At 45.9% G+C, this 17,032-nt stretch overlaps 3 protein-coding genes, 1 long non-coding RNA gene and 1 pseudogene across 5 annotated transcripts; 3 read left to right on the forward strand and 2 right to left on the reverse strand.

Annotated features, from left to right (window-relative positions):
• Positions 1-191: 191 nt before the first annotated feature.
• On the forward strand, positions 192-1,432 carry LOC136184093 (BTB/POZ domain-containing protein 6-A-like). The gene has a single exon (XM_065970938.1). It carries the CDS (start codon positions 224-226, stop codon positions 1,430-1,432), a length of 1,209 nt encoding a protein of 402 aa, XP_065827010.1. The 5' UTR covers positions 192-223.
• Positions 1,433-2,007: 575 nt separating this feature from the next.
• Positions 2,008-12,684, reverse strand: LOC136184101 (CD109 antigen-like; annotated as a pseudogene).
• Positions 12,685-12,810: 126 nt separating this feature from the next.
• On the forward strand, positions 12,811-13,665 carry LOC136200325 (uncharacterized). Its single transcript, XR_010673344.1, has 2 exons — positions 12,811-13,381; positions 13,435-13,665. It is a non-coding gene; the product is annotated as an uncharacterized lncRNA (long non-coding RNA).
• On the reverse strand, positions 13,046-16,262 carry LOC136200323 (U3 small nucleolar RNA-associated protein 6 homolog). 2 transcript variants are annotated; one of them, XM_065990700.1, is made up of 24 exons: positions 16,152-16,262; positions 16,015-16,099; positions 15,922-15,963; positions 15,793-15,867; positions 15,710-15,730; positions 15,616-15,663; positions 15,494-15,557; positions 15,379-15,439; positions 15,273-15,330; positions 15,174-15,206; positions 15,092-15,127; positions 14,949-15,036; positions 14,812-14,896; positions 14,638-14,750; positions 14,522-14,587; positions 14,385-14,473; positions 14,248-14,325; positions 14,057-14,186; positions 13,947-14,005; positions 13,812-13,889; positions 13,660-13,766; positions 13,536-13,602; positions 13,405-13,477; positions 13,047-13,349 (listed from the first exon to the last, which is right to left on the reverse strand). In XM_065990700.1, exons 1-24 carry the CDS (start codon positions 16,241-16,243, stop codon positions 13,189-13,191), a joined length of 1,809 nt encoding a protein of 602 aa, XP_065846772.1. In that variant the 5' UTR covers positions 16,244-16,262; the 3' UTR covers positions 13,047-13,188. The 2 variants fall into 2 exon arrangements, with proteins under 2 accessions (XP_065846771.1, XP_065846772.1); XM_065990699.1 differs by having other exon boundaries at positions 13,046-13,349; positions 13,660-13,889.
• A 5-nt stretch (positions 16,263-16,267) lies between these two features.
• On the forward strand, positions 16,268-16,960 carry LOC136200324 (ragulator complex protein LAMTOR2-like). Its single transcript, XM_065990701.1, has 4 exons — positions 16,268-16,368; positions 16,423-16,591; positions 16,645-16,734; positions 16,789-16,960. Exons 1-4 carry the CDS (start codon positions 16,301-16,303, stop codon positions 16,849-16,851), a joined length of 390 nt encoding a protein of 129 aa, XP_065846773.1. The 5' UTR covers positions 16,268-16,300; the 3' UTR covers positions 16,852-16,960.
• Positions 16,961-17,032: the final 72 nt, after the last annotated feature.

Consider the following 17,032-nt stretch of genomic DNA (forward strand, 5'->3'; position numbering starts at 1 on the left):
TCGATCCGAGGAGCGCGCGTTTTAATGCGTAGGTGTACAGTCTGCAGGGCGTGTACAGTTGTAGAGCGACGCCATGAGTACGTGTGTTCTCGCTCCGAACATCTCAAGTGTTTCTGCACTGCTTTATGAAAATCGAGTGCATTCTGACGTCACGTTTCTTGTTGGTCCTGAAAAATCTCCTGTGAAAGCCCATAAGCTCATTTTAGCAGCTAAAAGCGATGTCATGGATCGAATGCTGTACGGCAAATTGGCCGAAAGTCAGCAAAGGACGGTTTCTCTTCTTAACACGGATCCTACGGCATTTGAAGCTCTCTTGCAATATATATACACAGGCGAGGTGGAAGTTGAAGTGGACCGCTTGCCTATCCTGGTGCAAATCTGCGACTATTTCAACGTGATACCACTGAAAAAGGAGTGTTTGAAATGGCTCTATAATCACGTAGATTACTCTAATGTATGCAAATACTTGAGCTTCAGCGAAAAATTTGATGCCTCCTTGCACGCCAAGTGCCAAAGTATTTTGTTTGCAGAGACAGATGCTGTTTTGGGAAGCAAGGCATTCGCAACGGACATGGAGGGTGAATACGTCAGACTTTTAGTACAGAATGACGCAGTTCGAGCCACCGAGTTTCAACTCTTTCGAGGTCTTCTTCTTTGGAGAAACGCACAACCTGACAGAAACATTGACGAATTTCTTTGTCACATTCAATTTAGTCTAATGACGCTAGACGAATTGCAAACTGTTCGTGCATCAGGAGCCATAGATAAAGAAACAATGGATCAGGTTGAGGCTGCCTTCTCTTTCAATCAAGAGCAGCCTTTTGCTAATCTATTGGTCTCCGCAAGAGCAAAATCACGTCGATGTCTGGGTTTTGATAAGAAGCATTCCGTCGGATTTGAATTGAAGCAACGTGAAACTGCGGACAATTTTTGGTCTGAAATGGAACTACGTTTCGTGCAGAGAGCAGAGACGCTAAAATATCCTACCGCTACGCTTCAGATATCGAATGAAACTTTGTCATACTTTCTCTATCTTCAAAACGTTTCACTAAGAATTCATGCAATCCAAGATTCCCCCAAATCCTGTCCAATAGTTGCGATAGGCCTACTGAAAACTGGCGACGAGAAAGCAACAAAAATGATGGAAATAATCATTGACACCAAGCATTCTCAGATTTCATGTAGTAACCAATCGAGAGAAACATATGAAAAATCTAAGAATGTGGACATACTTCTGTCTGCTGTTCATGAAGGCATTGTCATCAGAGTTCTCCAGGCAAAATCTTATCATGCCTGGCGTGTTTTGACGTCCTTCACAGTTCCGTTAGGAAATTTAAGACAGTCAGGAGAAAGTCTTCAGGTTATTGTGTACAACTCGTATCCAGGAATCACTGTTAGTCTAGGTTTTGCTCAACTCCCATCAAAAAAATGAGTGTTTCATGACTATTTTCCGTAAGCTGTTTCATGGTTTTGAGTCGTAAAGATGAATTAATTAATAAAGCGCCTTCACATGCATACCATACTCAAACAGCAAGCGAAGAGCGTATCCAATACCACAGCAGAAACAGCACGCGGCGAAGCTAAACCGTAAAGCGACGCACAGCAATTAATACCTATCAGGAAGCTACATCAAGCTCGGAGAATGGACATCACAAAGCAAAAGTCGGACTAAATCGACATCCAACGTACGGTCTTCTAAGACTCGGAGCTCAAAGAGAAACGGAGCAACACGGGCCATTGGGGTGCAAACCGTTCGTTTTTTGTCGCCGTTTGGCTGTTTGCAGTTGATTTAAGTCCAATAGAACACTTTCAGTTCAAAACGACGTCGAAGAACTTCGGAAATGAGCCACCAAAAAGTCATTCTATTCTAGGTCCTCGCGCGCTACGAGCTGGCACTGTTGGAGTTGGCACGTGTTGATTCCTCGTCATCTAAACTGTCGTTTTAATCCGAACGGTTAGCGGAGACAGACATTATTTCTTGTCGTTATAATGCTTTTGTATAGTTGTAGAGACGTTTAACTAATAAAGCGCAAACAAAGAGCAGCAGCGATTCAAGCGAGAATCGCAAAAACGCAAGCACAAACAGCGAGAAACAAAAAAGCGCATACCTGTCAGAGAGGAGGAACAACTTCTACATCGCATCAATGAAAGATTCATCATCTATCAGGAAGCAAGACTCATAACTAAAAGACACGCGTGCATGCTGCAAAGCTATTACCTTCTGACAACGTCTGCTGAGATGGCAGAACATCAACTTCACTTTCATTATCCAGTTCAATTTCTTCTGCCGGAGATTGACAAGCATTCAAAGAATTCGAAATTGTTGACGGAGGTCCGTAAGTAGCGTCCGTCAAATAATCTACAGAAAAGGGAAGTGCAAATATCACCCAAATAGCTGGCAACCACGTCTGCATACCTGGTTCGTAGTAAGAGTACGCTTGAATGAAGGCGGGTTGCAAATTGGCTACGCAGTACGATCGCGTAAAAGACGAATTGAAGCAAATATTTCTACCCGACTCAAGCTTGGCAAAGAAACGTAGTAGAAGACATGCTTAATGAAGCTATTGCTGTCTACCTCGTCAAAATAGAAAACTGCTTTTCTTCCATCAACCTCAAAGCGCTGAATAGAGATGTCATTGTCGTGCACCAGCTAAATAAAAACGTCGATGAATTGATAAGTATGAGGCAAAGAAAATGAACCTACTGATCTTAAATTAGCTTGATCAATATTGAAACCAGACAGGAAGCCAATTTCTACGATAGCCATGCCTGAGTTCACATCACGACGAGCCCATCTGAAAATCAATTTTGAAACAACGAAGAATTGCAACGCATAAAAAACGCACTTGACGCAAGTACTCAATTCTAATCCATTGTCGTCTATCTGCAAGGTAGGAGTAGGAACAGGTGCAGTCGAAGGGCTGTCGGTTGTCGGAAAACTGGTAACCAATGGCAGCGAAGTTGTTGCCGATGGAGTGACTACTGTCGGAGTCTCTTGAATCCACTTATTCGTCACTTCAACATTGATCTCAAAGGAAGACTCTGGAGCCACCTCAGGAACATTGTAGCTAACCGCGGCCTACAAAGACATCCCATGAATTCAAAGTCGACAAAAGTATTAATCCTGCCTGCACTATTGCTGCTCCTTTGCCTGAAGACTCAAATCTCAAGTGGTTTGGTAAAGAAACCTAGGATCATACAAATTATTTATCAGTCTCAAGTTTAATGTACCCCCACCTCGAAGTGCTGCGTAATGAGTCTGTTGGCATCGTTGACAATAAACGAGGCATTCGTTCCATCATTCGCAGTCATTTCGACCTTCACATCCTGTTCACTAGCGACGCCCAGCTTGATTGACAACAGCGAAAGAGCCATCAAAGCCAACACGCTGTCCTGTGTGGATCTCCAACCGCCGTTGCCATTCATCTGCGATATGAGCCAGTTTCTGATCGGAAGAGCTGAAACGATGTCTCCTCTTGCGACGTAGGCAAGCAGAACGTAAGCCGTTGTTTCAATTGCTCCGGGAGGAGAAGGACAATGGTGGCGAGACGAGTGGCAATGCTTCGAACCCAAAGACCAATGCTTTTTTGAACCTTAGAGCGAGGTTCATTGAAGTGCGGGTCTAAAATTAAATGTTTGGCGCTGTACCTTGCACTCTAGCTGATTCTTCTAGTTTCTCCAGTAGGACAGAGGCAGCGGCGTCAGTTTCATCGGCAACACTTAGAGCGTAGGCAACGATTGCCTTTGAGTAGTCGCTAGTCAATGTAGCCGATTTTGACGTCAAAAACCGAACTGTTTTGGAAATCACTTCAGTGAACGATTTTGCACCGTAACACTGAATCGGCTAAAGATATTTTGTTCATCCACAATTTAACTGGTCTACACATCAACTGGACCTTGATGCCGTTGACTTCAACCAGAGAAATCAACGAGTACGCCGTTCGCACAGTTTCTTCATTATCCTTGAAGCCCTTAATTGAAATTGAGTCAGAATTTAAACGTCTTTCCCTTTCTACTCTCAACTACCAAGAGGTCGCGATGAAAGCATCGTCCCGGTTCTCTGAAAGATCCGTCCAGTTGCTGCATTCGCATTACCCAGCAAGCTGTTCGAATCAAATCCGCCTCATCGAGATACATAATCGACGACGCTTGAGCAAAGATGCGAAGGACGTAAGTCGTCAAACTAGTAAAAGCTCACATCATTGAACTTTTTCACCAAGAGTCGTTGCCGTACCAGATGCTTCCAGAGCCACTGCTCTGCCCCCACACGGCGTACGAATCGTCGTTCCGCTTATACGTCAATTGTCTCTGATAGCCTATAAAGAGAGAGCGTAGTAAGCATCGTCTACTTGCCTGCAGTGATTTACCCATCTGCGTGTAGCGTGTAGCTGTACGATCGATGGCAGGTGTGAGCATTTCCACTGATGTCAGATATCTTTTCACCATTACCGCTGGCGCAAAATTGATCATGTTCTGTTCTCCACATCCGTACGGCATTTTCAGCAGGCTACCAAGCGAATTGATAGCGGGCCCCATCGAATCCCCTAAACGATCTAATAGTGGAGGGAAAAAAGAGAACTTCCCAAAAGTGACGTACCGCTTATGGTAATATATCCTCTTGAAGAACCGTGAACGATGTGCTCTGGCAGTGAAAGAGAGAACGTTTCTGTCTGCTCTCCGCTCATAAAGACGCTCATGAAATAAGACTCTTCTTTGCCTTCAGGCTAAAAACGTGCAACGCAGTGTCAAACTACAGTATGTAGTAATAATAATGACAGCCTTACCTCAACCAAAAGCATTCGCAGCATGGCGTCGAATTCGAGAGCAGAGTGAGCCGATACTCTCAGAGGAATTCGTCCCAGTTTCTTAGGTACGATAGGAAAGCGGATCGTTCTGCTGTCTTGAGCTCTGACAAACAATTCAATTTCGCTCGAGTTGCCGACAAATTCAAAACCACCCGTTGTCTGCAAATCTAAAGCAACCGTTACCTACGTACAAAAAAAGGATTAGATTAGTTTGATCTGCGCACGATTTTCCCCACCGTGAGATTTTCGTAAAAGTAATTGAAAACCGTAGCGAGAATGGCAACCTCCTCTCCACGTATGACCGAATAGGGTAAGCGAAGCGAAACGAAGAACGGCTTAAAAGCGACGAGACGAGAAGGAGCCGTTGCCGTTCCAAAACCAGCCGAAGAGGAGAGAGCGAAAGCGTCCGCAATCCAAGTTGTAATAGTGTCCGGCACCGTCGCATTGACAACGACTTCGCCGTCGTCACTTTTAATTAAACGGACCAATCAATAAAATCTTAGCATGTGAGTTCTGCGTGTGTTTGACTTACTTCGTCTCATAGTCGTCCCATAACCAGGCTTCAGGGAAGTAAGAGCGAGTTCGACCTCCGGGGCTGATGCCGTTCTCTCCTAAGTCTTCATCTCCGTAATCAGCCGAACCTGAGCATTACAATTCGAGTATTAGACTCGCACAGAAAAACGTTTTACTGTATCCTAGACTACCTGCTTGTCTCTTCACGTAGTGAATGTCTTTCTTGCTATCAAACTTTACATTCGTGATGACAACTATGCCCGGATCCTAAATAAAGAGCCATAAATGCTTCTTTTCCGAACAAACGTCTGAAACGAACTTTGAAGATATAGGGCGAATCAATCGCTGACCACCAGGGCTTCCACCACGAAAGATGAGCACCTGGTTGGAAACCACTTCCACCGCCGCCACTTCCATCGAACCCGTCCTCGTCGTCGCTTATAAGCCCATCGTCGGCAACGGAAGAAACCGCGGGTGGTCGATACGATGTATCGAATTTCTGCATTTCAAGCAGAACCTGAATGCAAAAAATTAATTAATTAACGGTGCGAAAAACGAGGCTTGCATTCTGTGAGGTCATTTGATTTCCCGTGCAAAGAGATGGCACGAGGTAGACGCTCTTGTCCACGGCAGTCAGACTAACGTGAGAATTGGGAGCGGCTTTAATGAAAAGCTGTACATTCTCGCCCGGTCGAGTAACGTTGGTACTAAAATTGACGCTGACCTACGAAAGACTGATCAAGAACATGCTGTACGTCGAGCTCAGAACTTGCCTTGTGCTCAAAACATCGAGCCACTTGAAGTTTCACCACATCGCCGACGCCCACGTTGGCAGCGATGTAGTAGGCGACGAGAAAGAAATTGGGAGAGAGAGAACACGTTGCATTGAACGGCAATTCGAACTGATAGACGCCCGAGTAGAGACGAGACAAGTCCGATTGCATCGGGACTTTCCACGAATGATGTATTTTACCACGTCCAATTGCCTACGAAACGGGAGTAGAATATTATTTGACGACGATCCTATCCAGTACTAGTAAATGAAGGTCAGCCGAGACGGGATTGTTAGTGAAAACGCTGATTGTTGTCTCTTCCCCAGGCTGAAGACCAAACACGGATTAGAAGATCCAGGCTCACGCACCGAACGTTCTAGTTGTCTCACCTGAAGGACGGGCTCGTATGACATCAGAGACAAGAAATCGTCGTTATTTGCTGACTGCCTTGGCTTGACAGTGTAAGATGCAGATACTGTTTTTTCGTCGACCGAGAAAGAAGCCTGAACAAGTACATAATAATATTATCAAGAAACATTTCGTTGGACAACTTACGCTTATAACCATTCGATCGTAATATTTGTTGCCGTTGTGAAAGACGTCAAACTGGACACTTCCATTTATAGACTCGACGGAGAACGACGTCAGATGCTGCCCGTCTCCGACGAGGCTGACGCTGAGCTCCGTCGTGTTCAGAAAAGGACGAAAATCCGGCGTGACAATGGAAATCTGAAACACGCGTATTAGAGACAGACGCGACTCGAAATTCGTACTGTAGCAATAAAAGGCAATCCCGGTTTGTAGTAGGTCGGCGTTCCGGGATCGAATTGGAGAACGTAGGGACTGCGAGCGATCGCAATGATTTGCGACTCATTCACAACCGCTCCCGTTCCTTGTTCAGTGACGCTGACGTTGACTTCCACCGAATGAGGGACGTAGCGGAAAGACGAGTATTTGTAGTAGGGAGACAGATCGTACGTTTTCATCGAGAAATCGGACAATCCGTCAATCTATGATTAAATGATGATAGGTGTTTCTAAAGCAAAGGTTTGCATTACTTGAGCGCAGTGCGTTGTTGTTGATGGACTGAGGAACTGATGAAGGGTGGTGAAGTAAAGGCAGGCGAGACCTTTCACGGGTTTTCCATACGTATATCTGATCAGATGAAGTATGAAACTCAGCTGCAAGAAAAGCTTAAGAGTTCACCTGGCTGAAATAGCTCCACTCAGTTCAATGTCGCCGTCTACCAAGTATTCGGGTAGAAGAAGGTTCACTTGAAACTTGGGCAGAACTAAAACTATTATTTAGGCAAAAGCGTACATTCTGTACCTCTAAGTTCTACCGTATTCTAGAACTGTAAAGCACGTCTCTTGCACCAGAACAGGCTACAGAATAATCAATTTAAATCAGTCAAATTTGTCTGTCCGGACTTGTACGTTGATGAACTCCGGGTATTCCGTATAGACAGCGATTTTCCACGTTCCAGCTACCGGCTGAGACGACAGAGGAAAAGAGAGATTGAGAACGCCTGCGACAAAAATGTTTCACAAACGAGGCATCACAGAAAACAATTTACCATTGGTTGGAAGAAGGTTTAGCCACTGCAAGACTTTGGTTCCTTTTCCATCCTACAAAAAGCGTGATAAATTCAACAATAAAAGATACAACCAGACGTACAGCTATTTCGACTGAGATCTAAAAGCAGAGATAATAAAAAAAAGAGTCAATTAGATCGTCAAAGACGCCTACGTTTTTAGAGTACGGCTTCATATTGAAGTCCAAGACAACCAGCCTCATTCGCACTAACAAAGGACACACGGCTATACAGTCTATTTTGATACCCAAATTTCTAACCCAATTGACCGGGCTTGTACACGGGCTTTTCCGTTTGAACTAAAACGCTCGGCCCTTTCGCAGCGACTCCCACCTCGGCAACTCCGCTCAATCTAGACATGCTGTCGGCTGCTACGCCGTCGATTTCCAGTATGTATTTGCCCGACAAAAACGTCTCGGGTATCTACAAGATTGTTCATAGGAAAACGCTCTGCAATTGATTCAAATACCTCAAACGATACAGATCCATATCCGTCCACTGCAGGATACACATATTTAGACTATCAATTCAACATTTCTATTTTGGACTACCTAGTTGTCTGAACGCTCCTGCCGTCAGCGTGACGTTTCCGTCTCGGAGGAGGCGAGCTTGAAAGTCGGACAAATTCCTCATGCCCTGCGTCGCAATGTGAATATCGGCAGTGACGCCCTGACGAAGCACGTTGGGCATCGCGATAAGAAAATTGTGACAGCATCTAAAACACGCATCAGACGACGAATTGGCATGTCAAAAAAATATACGTTTGCCACCATTGGGCGTCTGAGCAGCGTACCACGCAGACGTCATTATCTATAGGAAAAATGTATCTACCTGCATGTGCGTTCTACTAAGAGCGTATACCTGTAATTCTATAATTGGCCTGGAAACGTAAGGTGCCGTGGTAATGATGCCGTAGAAATGAAACCGTAAGTCGGTTGCCTATCGACACTACGCGGTGATTGTTGGGCTGATCGCCGCAGATGGAAATGGTGCGAGCATCGTTCGACGAGCCGTTCGAGCGACCGCCGCTGATTTCCACCTTGACGTAGCGGTCGCACCAGTATCCAAGCGACGTAAGCCTCAACACTTCAAACGCGACATTCTTTCCGGGAGGAGCTTCGATTGTCCACGAACAAAATAGATCGGAGTAACGGGATAGGGGGGGACGAAAGTCGATCTGTCCCGTCCCATTGATGAGCACAACAGGGGGACACACTAAAAGCAAATGCCGAATATGAAGACATAGGAAGGTTTGATCGTTTTGACATACAAACAGAGCAGTCGTCATGGGTGTAGCCATCCGGACAGGAGCACCGGTTAAAAGCGACGCATTTGCCCCCATTTTTGCACGGCGAGAAACATCGAGCTGTAAGAGAAATAAATATAAAAATAAATAAACTACTAGAGGTCGTTTGCGTCTCACGAGTGCACGTGTGATTGTCGGACGACAAGAAGTATCGATACGTGTCGGAGCAAGAGCACTCGTAGCCACCGAACGTGTTTGTACAAATGTCCGAGCACTTTTTCGCCGACACTAGCGAACACTCGTCGACGTCTTCGCGTCGAAAAAAAAGAAGTCAAAATTTGTTTGATTTGATTTTTGACCTTTACCGTTCAGTTCCCCCGTGGGCGTTCTGCAGTGCTGCTCGGTAAAAACGAAACTCTTGAAATAAACGCGACACTTGGCGCACAACTCGAAGCGAACTTGCACCGCGTTTCCGCTCTCGCCAAAATCGGGAACGTCCATTACGTCCATATGCCAGTCTTGAGACACCGAGACCGAGTCTAAGTGACGGTTGACGTATATTTCGCCGTTGACGATCAGTTGGAAGCGGTAGCTATCGGTGTAGAGTCGATACGAGGGTGTATGAACGCGATACTGGACAGAAAAGCAGTTGTAGCCTTCCTTTCCAATGGGAGGACTTTGAATGTATTCGATCATATTGTCAGCGGATAACAGCAAAGGAGTAAACCATAGTTGGTTAACGGCTAAAAATGACACCAGATGTAGTCTAAATTGAGTAGAAAAATCGAACGGAAATTGGATCGCAAACACAAGACATCATAGAGAGGGAACCCCAATATCTGAGTTTGTTCCTACCTTCTATTCTCCACGAAAAGAAGTTTCTCGGCGCCACAGACTTCGTTTCCCAACCGCACATGACATCCGAATGCGTAAACGAGGTACAGCTACGAACTGCAAATAACAACATTAGCATTCTATAGGGAAAACCTGCCTATAGCATACCTTTTCCGCACGGAAAAATCGTCCTCAGAGACCGTACATCGAAGAAGCCCTCGCTCGTCTCGACGTCGTCGTAGGGATAGATTCGGACTTTACGAGCCATGAGTTCGTTGGCCTCCCAGAGCGTATCGCTAAGCGGAAAAAGAATCGTACGCCACGAGACGTCGTGCTTCCCGCGACGACTTTGCCACGACACGCGCGACCGTTTCGCCGCTTTCGCCACGTCGGTCACCGTAGCGCTACTGTTCGCGAACGACGTTTTATAGCTAAGCATGATGCACTGATCCGTCGTGCGACGATCGTCCGGAGTGACGACGAATGACAGAAACGGTCGTCGAGACGACTTTCGGGATAGATGAAAAGAGTAGACGGGTTTAGAAATTGTGTCGTTGAGCGACCACGTTCCGCTTCCTGCGTCGCTTCGAACGACGCACGTTTCTTCGCCAAATGAACAGGTTAATGCTAAAGCGAATATATTTTCACGGATTTCATTTGTAAGATGATTCCTCTCCCTTACTTTCTGAACACGTGCTAATCGTTACGTTGTCAATGGCGACGTCTCCTGTCTTCCAATTGTCTGCTCGCAAACCGACTGCCTCGATTTTGACGTAGACTTCGACGTCGTGCGGAATCTTGACGATTGCCTCGCGCCAGTCGTGCGTTCCTGTTCCAAGGAACGTCGTAATTGTCAGCGAATTGCCCTTGACGTCAAGAAAAAACACTTTGATGGCCTCGTTTCCGGTGGCATTGGGTTTGAGAACGTAATCAAATCTCAAGCATTTGAACTTAATCGGTGCAAACAGAGGACTAACCAAAGCCGTTCCAGAACTTTCGATGATTGTAATAGGTCCCGTGGACACTGCAGTCGGCGAAGCCGGCTTCTTCACGAGGGCCAAGAAACTCGCTAAAACAAAGCATCACTAAATGACTAAATGACTACACAAAATTCGGAATCATTACATCGTTTTCCTTTGCACACTCTCTCGCCGACCGGACAGAGTTCACGAACGGTGCTACGATCCGTGGTGTAACACCAGGGGCCAGATAGAAGGTTTCCTGGATTGCGGCAGTGATTTTGCGCATTCTTCAATTCGGGATAACGATCGGTGTCGCTGAAGGGATGCTTGTGAGGAAACTGGGCGTACCACCACTGACATGCGTGTCCAGATTCTGTAAAGGACACTGTTCCACGATAGCCAATGCCGTTGCGGTCTTCATCGACACAAGAAACTAGAGGAAGAAATAGACAACTTTACAGTAGCCTCTGACCAGCGCGATTGGTCATCACACACACTACGTCATGCATCTTACGTCACAACATTATAATTTCTTTGCTCTCACCTCTCTCCCAGTTGGATTTTCCAACGTCCCACAGACACGTATCTTTCTGCTCGAAGTCGCACTGTTTCCACGAGACTGGTTCTAGGGAGCAAAAATTTAGAATCAATCACGTGACCGGACTGTAAATCGTACTCTTCACGACGGAGTACCAAACTCGTACAGACGTGCTACGTGCAAAGCGAAACGGGACGAAGCACCTCATCAGAAGAGTGCTGCTCGTCGAAAGGAGAAAAACAGATTCGCTGTAGCTTCGAGTCTTTGACCAGACAGGCAGCACGTCGCTTCTTTTTCCATTGTACACGTGGCAGCGGCTCCCTTTTCGAGGCGACTCGTAGACGGCGTGAAGCTTGATGCGTTCTCCCTCTCGCGCTCGAATGAGCCATTGGCATTGCACTGACCTGTCGCCAGATGACCCATCGAACGATACGTATCCGTTGGGAGCGACTCGCGTGTCCACCGTGCCCCCACACCTGTCTAAAAGGTGAAGACGCACTGTACGTGACTCCGGGCATTTCTGTAGGCGGAGCACATACGTCTCTTTCTGCAGGGGCACAGGAAGCGGACTTCGTAATCGAAGCACAATCCGTTCTGCTTTTCGTTTAGGCATACGAGACCTGTTTGAAGATTACACGTCAATTTCTGACCGGTTTCTCTTGAATCGACTTCTGATGGGAAAGAAGTTTCTCTGGTATGATCTTATCTCCATTTCCTAATTAAATATTACTTTCGGTTCTCGTTCTGCAGCTGATTCCTTGCGGATGCGAACAGACTTCGCGATTTGACAACTTCAATAAGGATATAGTCTCGAAGTCTCCCGTGCCGGAAGGATCATCTCTATCGATCCAGCTAGTCCAGCAGAGACCTAGGGCAAATAACAAAGAGATCACGTAGGAGTGACACCGCAGAATGACATGTGGGTGGACGATCGCGTGGGAGCAATTTTATTAATGACGAACGATCTCCCTGTATGCATGGGCCTTCGATGTCGTGACGTGCATGGGCCTGCACTTACGCTGTGAAGCAGCAGATCTAAAATCATATGTACAAGTAGAACTCGTGCTAAAGCCAACAAAAACCGCTTAGTACGTACCCGAAAAACAGACCAGTCACAACTAGTAGTACCCAGTGGACTGGTAGAAGAGACTGGACACAAATCATCGTCGATTTCGCCGTTTGATTGCAAATATCGTCTCTCTATGTGCAAGTTTCGTGGCGAAAGATGCTTTTCGGTTGGTATTAACTAACCTCGACAGGTGTCTCGTTGCTGCGAGGGTGCAGATGACCCAACTGGTGCTCTCCGAGCGTGACCGCGTTTATATGCACATTGAACCTCGACCTTCTATATCCGCCCCCGATTTCGCATAAATATCCGCCGAACACGTGCGATGGCAATCTTTTCTGCGACAGCGGAGTCTTCCGAGAAGATCTCGCGCTCGACGAACGGACGCGCCAACGCCGGCGCAATTCGTCGAATGTGGGACGGGTTTCTGCTAGGTCGCTAAGGTCGCACAAACAATTCTAATTAGAAAGGGGGCAGGTGGAGTGGGAAGACAAAGAAGTCCCCTTGTCCGATCGGCGACGCGACGCTCGTGCCGCGCTCCCCGGCGGTGCCGACGACAGCCAATCAGACGCATTCGGAGTAATCAAATAGGGAAACACGGTCTGCTTCAAATTCAAAGCAGATGTCAAACTTGTCAAAGTTCAAATTGGCGAGACGCCACCGCAGACGCCGCCCATGACCACGTACATGTTGACGCCTTCCTGGTGACGAAATCAAGGCCCTCTCATGTTGGTACAGTAATTTGGGCAAAAGAAAAATTGGGCATGGAACGTGCAAATTGGGTGGAAAGACAGGCCATAAAAACGCTTTCTCTTATATAGACGTAAGCGGCCTCATCAGAGCGCCTGATGAGTAGATCATTGATGAGTTTGGAGTCCAAGGCATGCACATTTTCCTACAAAGTCTGATACCAGGTCACCGTTTAGAGTTTTGATAGCGCGCCACTGAATAAGGGGAACAACTTCCGCTGGCTTCTCCGAAGACAACAATTCAAAGCGAACGTAATCGATCCAAAGATCTAAGACAATTCATCGAATCGAAGTTCTGGGGGTAGGCCCAATACGTGCGCGTACCTGGCGAGCTTTTCCCGTATTCATCCGTAGCTTCTCTGTATAAAGTTCTCAGTGTTTGGCTATCAAAAGGATCCTTGCGAAAAACGACATCATCCACGCGAGTTTCGCTTCAAAAACAAAGAGCAACTTGCCTGCAAATTTTCCAATTCTATGCAGTGTTTATAGAGAGCCAACGGAACGGGACGAACGCTCAGGAGACTAAAAACAAAGTGCACTTGTATTTATAGGCGGACAAAAAACGCAGTAAATTGATGCCTTTGATAGACTTCTCTCACTTTCGGCAAACCGCAGGTGACGAGCGCCCAGTCCACGTACGCCAATTTCATCGCGTCGCCTACCACTTTATGCTGTTCACAGCTTCTCTGTGGAAAAAATTTCAATTTTGCCATATAAAAGCACGGACTTACGACGTAGACGCGCTCGATTTCTTCAGGTACGTGGGCCCGACAATATTCCGCCCACAGGAGCCACACAGGTAGCGAGGCCTAGCTTATCTTTGACGGTTGTGGGATCCCCAATTACAAAATTAAAGCGCCACCCACCTCCGTAGAAACGGACTCAACAGCTGCTTCAAACAATTGAAAGATGACGCCCTTTTCGCCTAAAAGTTTCAGTGTCGCACACCGAAAGAGACGAGATGATTGATACTCACTCGAAAAAAATTGACAGTGAATCGTGAGACACTTATGCCACGCCCAGACCGAGTTCTTATGCACTCTAGTTGCTTCGATCGCAAAGTGCTTGGCTCTGTCGGGCGAACCAATCCTCATGCAGAGATCGATCTGGAGAACGCGTACGACGTCACGTCGGACATTTAGAAATTATGAAATCGCGCGCTTTTACTCTATTCAGTGAGAATCGTTCTGAGAGCTTCTGCTCTCTGGAAGCTTCGTCCAAAAAATCGAACGTCCTCTGAAGACGCTGTGAAGGTGCCACAACATCAAAACAACTCTCTTATCTTATTTTTCCTTTTGACACACCTTCGTCTCGTTTCTTGCTTCTGCGCTTGTACTTGTGCTTTGTTCTAGCCGTTCAAAACAGAATTCAAGGCCAAAATCCCACATTGCAACTGCCAACGAATACTCATAAGCTGTCTCGTAATTTTACATTTGCTCACGTGTTGACAATCTTTCCACCGCTTCATGGTATTTCGCGACGCAGTCGCCTTCCGCTTTCAGTATATCTAAATTTGAAGTGTTTATGTCCAATGACGCTAAATGCGAGTTTTAGAACCGGAAGACGACGGCTCTGTTTTTCTTTGAGATGCACTGTACATCAGAGTGCTGAGAGGCTGGCGAGACATACAGTCTAGAGCGTCTTCGCTATGTGAAAACGTCGTTTCAAGACTAAACAAATCGTCACACGCACTAACTACATATGTATATATATAGATGATGAACTATTTACATGTGATAAATGTTCTCCTGCACGCTCTCCGTCTCCTCGAAGAGCTGGCATATCGTCAAAAATTTAAGACAAAACTTAGGGTCATCTAATAAGAGCCACCGGATAAATTCTACCGCGCGTGTACTCTTCTATCGAACCCGTAATGGTTTTCAGAGCATTTTCAAATACTATAAGAGCTGCTTTATAATTTAGGATGGCATCAGACGCATCTTCATCGGGATCGACCTTGGAATTGGAAGTGTATTGCACAAAAAAAAACCAAACATTGACTGTTTTATACTTCGTCAGGTTGCAAGACCCTTCTTCGCTTTCGAATCTAACGCACATGAATAGAGATAATGAAATGCATTGGTCTCAATCACCTTGTCAACATATAGCATTTCAAATCTAAAATACTGAAAGAGAACGTCATTGATTCTCTCATCCTCTTCTTGGAGAACGTCAATTTCTAAAAAGCTTACCTCCCACCAGAGATATTTTGATTCAGGATTTAGTCTCAACCCTTTCAGCATTACATTTCTAAGCAAAAAATGAATGTACTCGTGGTGAACTGCAGTTCCAAAATACCTGGCTGCAGACACGTTTTTATTCACTTCAAATTCAGCCTTAGCAGCGGCAATCCACAAGCCTTAAAAAACACACCGTAAATATCTATACAGACAATAGTACTTTTGTCCCTCACCTGAATTACGTGGATGATATTGGAGAGCAGATCCATAGACTTGGCTAAGCTTCCTATGACTCCCCTGAGCCCCAAGTTGTAGTTCTCATATCTACTGCGTGTGGGACTGAGTTAAATTGTACCTCTTTATGGCAATATTGGGCATGCTGGATCCATAAATTGACGTCAGCCTAAAGGAATGAACGTCACTTGGCCACACTATGTGAGTACAATTACTTTGAATTTCTTAGTAGCCAGCTGGAAGAAAACAGAAATCTCTTTACTTAATTAATCAATTAGGATCTCAAATATAACCATGCCTGAAAGAGCTGGTGAATGTGACGAACCGTCGTGAAATTAGATTTTCGTTTGGGATCAAGTCGAATTCCTAGAGTCTGACAGCAAAGCACTACATTATTTGATAAGGCATACGAACATTTAGGAAATACCTTTCGTCTCCTGCGCTGAAGGCAGTCTAAATTTATTTCGTACTAGAAGAAATCATCGTGCAGATTCGAAAAATCCCAGTTTTTCCTTCTTACCTGTATATATTCCAGAAAATCTTGCTTCTTTGCGACGCGTTTGTTGATTCCGTACTCGAATGTTCGTCTTTTGCTAGCTATTGCCCTGTGGAGAACAGGTTCCCGAAAGGGGTCCCAAACTTCAAAAAATCCTCCACCGTATTTCCTGCTTCGTAAACAATCCAACTCGCTCGAAATCGCTTAGTTCGTCGACGAGCGCTTCGAGATTTCTGACGACAAGTTCGGCCATGTCGAGCTTCTAGCGTGCGTCAACATTCGCCAACATTCGCCAAGTGACGCGAAAGTCATGCTAAAGCCGAGAGCACTTGCACAGGTTCTCGCTCAGGCGAATACAGGAGGCATCCTAAGTACGATGTAAGTACGGAGAGACGTTCCAGCAGAATCAGTGAAAGTGGGCCTCCCTTTTAGGCTCCTCAACAACGAGGGAACGCTGCTCGCCTATTCGAAGTCAGACGAGGACGATCGCGAAGCTAAAGTGACGGCGGCGATTGCGTCGAACATTTGGGCCGCCTACGAACGCATAGGCAAGACGGCATTTCAAGACGAAAATCTCAACTTTCTGCTCGTGAATTGCAGAGTAAGGGAGATAGAAGAATGGATAGTAACTGTTTGCATTTTTGCTCTGCTCAGGAAGGAAAAGTCGGAATATCTCGCGTAGCCAATCAGCTGCTTTGTATCTACGCCCACCGCGACGTTGCGATAGGAATTTTGAAAGCGAAGGTAAAGGCTTTTGTCTTGCAATTTCTGCCTAATGTAAGTCGTTTGTTTCTCTAGGCTGACGCTTTAGCAAAGTACTTGGAGGAGCCTCTTACACAGGTTGCCTTGGCAGCGAGCTGAACATTGACATTTTTTCACTGTGCTTTAAAAAAGATGTAGGCACTTGTATTAGCTGTTCACTTCTCCTGAAGTAGTAGGGAGATATAGTAGTTATAGCATTACGAACTTATCGTTCGCGCGCAAGGCGCTAGCTGCAGGCAGAGATATAAAAGAGATATCTCTGCTGCAGGGTTACAGGGCT

The sequence above is a fragment of the Oscarella lobularis genome, chromosome 2, assembly GCF_947507565.1.
Source record: "Oscarella lobularis chromosome 2, ooOscLobu1.1, whole genome shotgun sequence".
Taxonomy (NCBI): domain Eukaryota; kingdom Metazoa; phylum Porifera; class Homoscleromorpha; order Homosclerophorida; family Oscarellidae; genus Oscarella; species Oscarella lobularis.

Coding starts and splice junctions, on each gene's coding strand:
- LOC136184093 (XM_065970938.1), top strand. CDS start 224: ATGGATCGAATGCTGTACGGCAAATTGGCCGAAAGTCAGCAAAGGACG.
- LOC136200323 (XM_065990699.1), bottom strand. CDS start 16,243: ATGGCCGAACTTGTCGTCAGAAATCTCGAAGCGCTCGTCGACGAACTA. Junction 15,037..15,091: donor GGGTCTTGCAACCTGACGAA/GTATAAAACAGT, acceptor TCCAATTCCAAG/GTCGATCCCGATGAAGATGC. Junction 13,350..13,404: donor ATACGGGAAAAGCTCGCCAG/GTACGCGCACGT, acceptor GAATTGTCTTAG/ATCTTTGGATCGATTACGTT.
- LOC136200324 (XM_065990701.1), top strand. CDS start 16,301: ATGCTAAAGCCGAGAGCACTTGCACAGGTTCTCGCTCAGGCGAATACA. Junction 16,369..16,422: donor GGAGGCATCCTAAGTACGAT/GTAAGTACGGAG, acceptor CCTCCCTTTTAG/GCTCCTCAACAACGAGGGAA. Junction 16,592..16,644: donor TTCTGCTCGTGAATTGCAGA/GTAAGGGAGATA, acceptor TGCTCTGCTCAG/GAAGGAAAAGTCGGAATATC.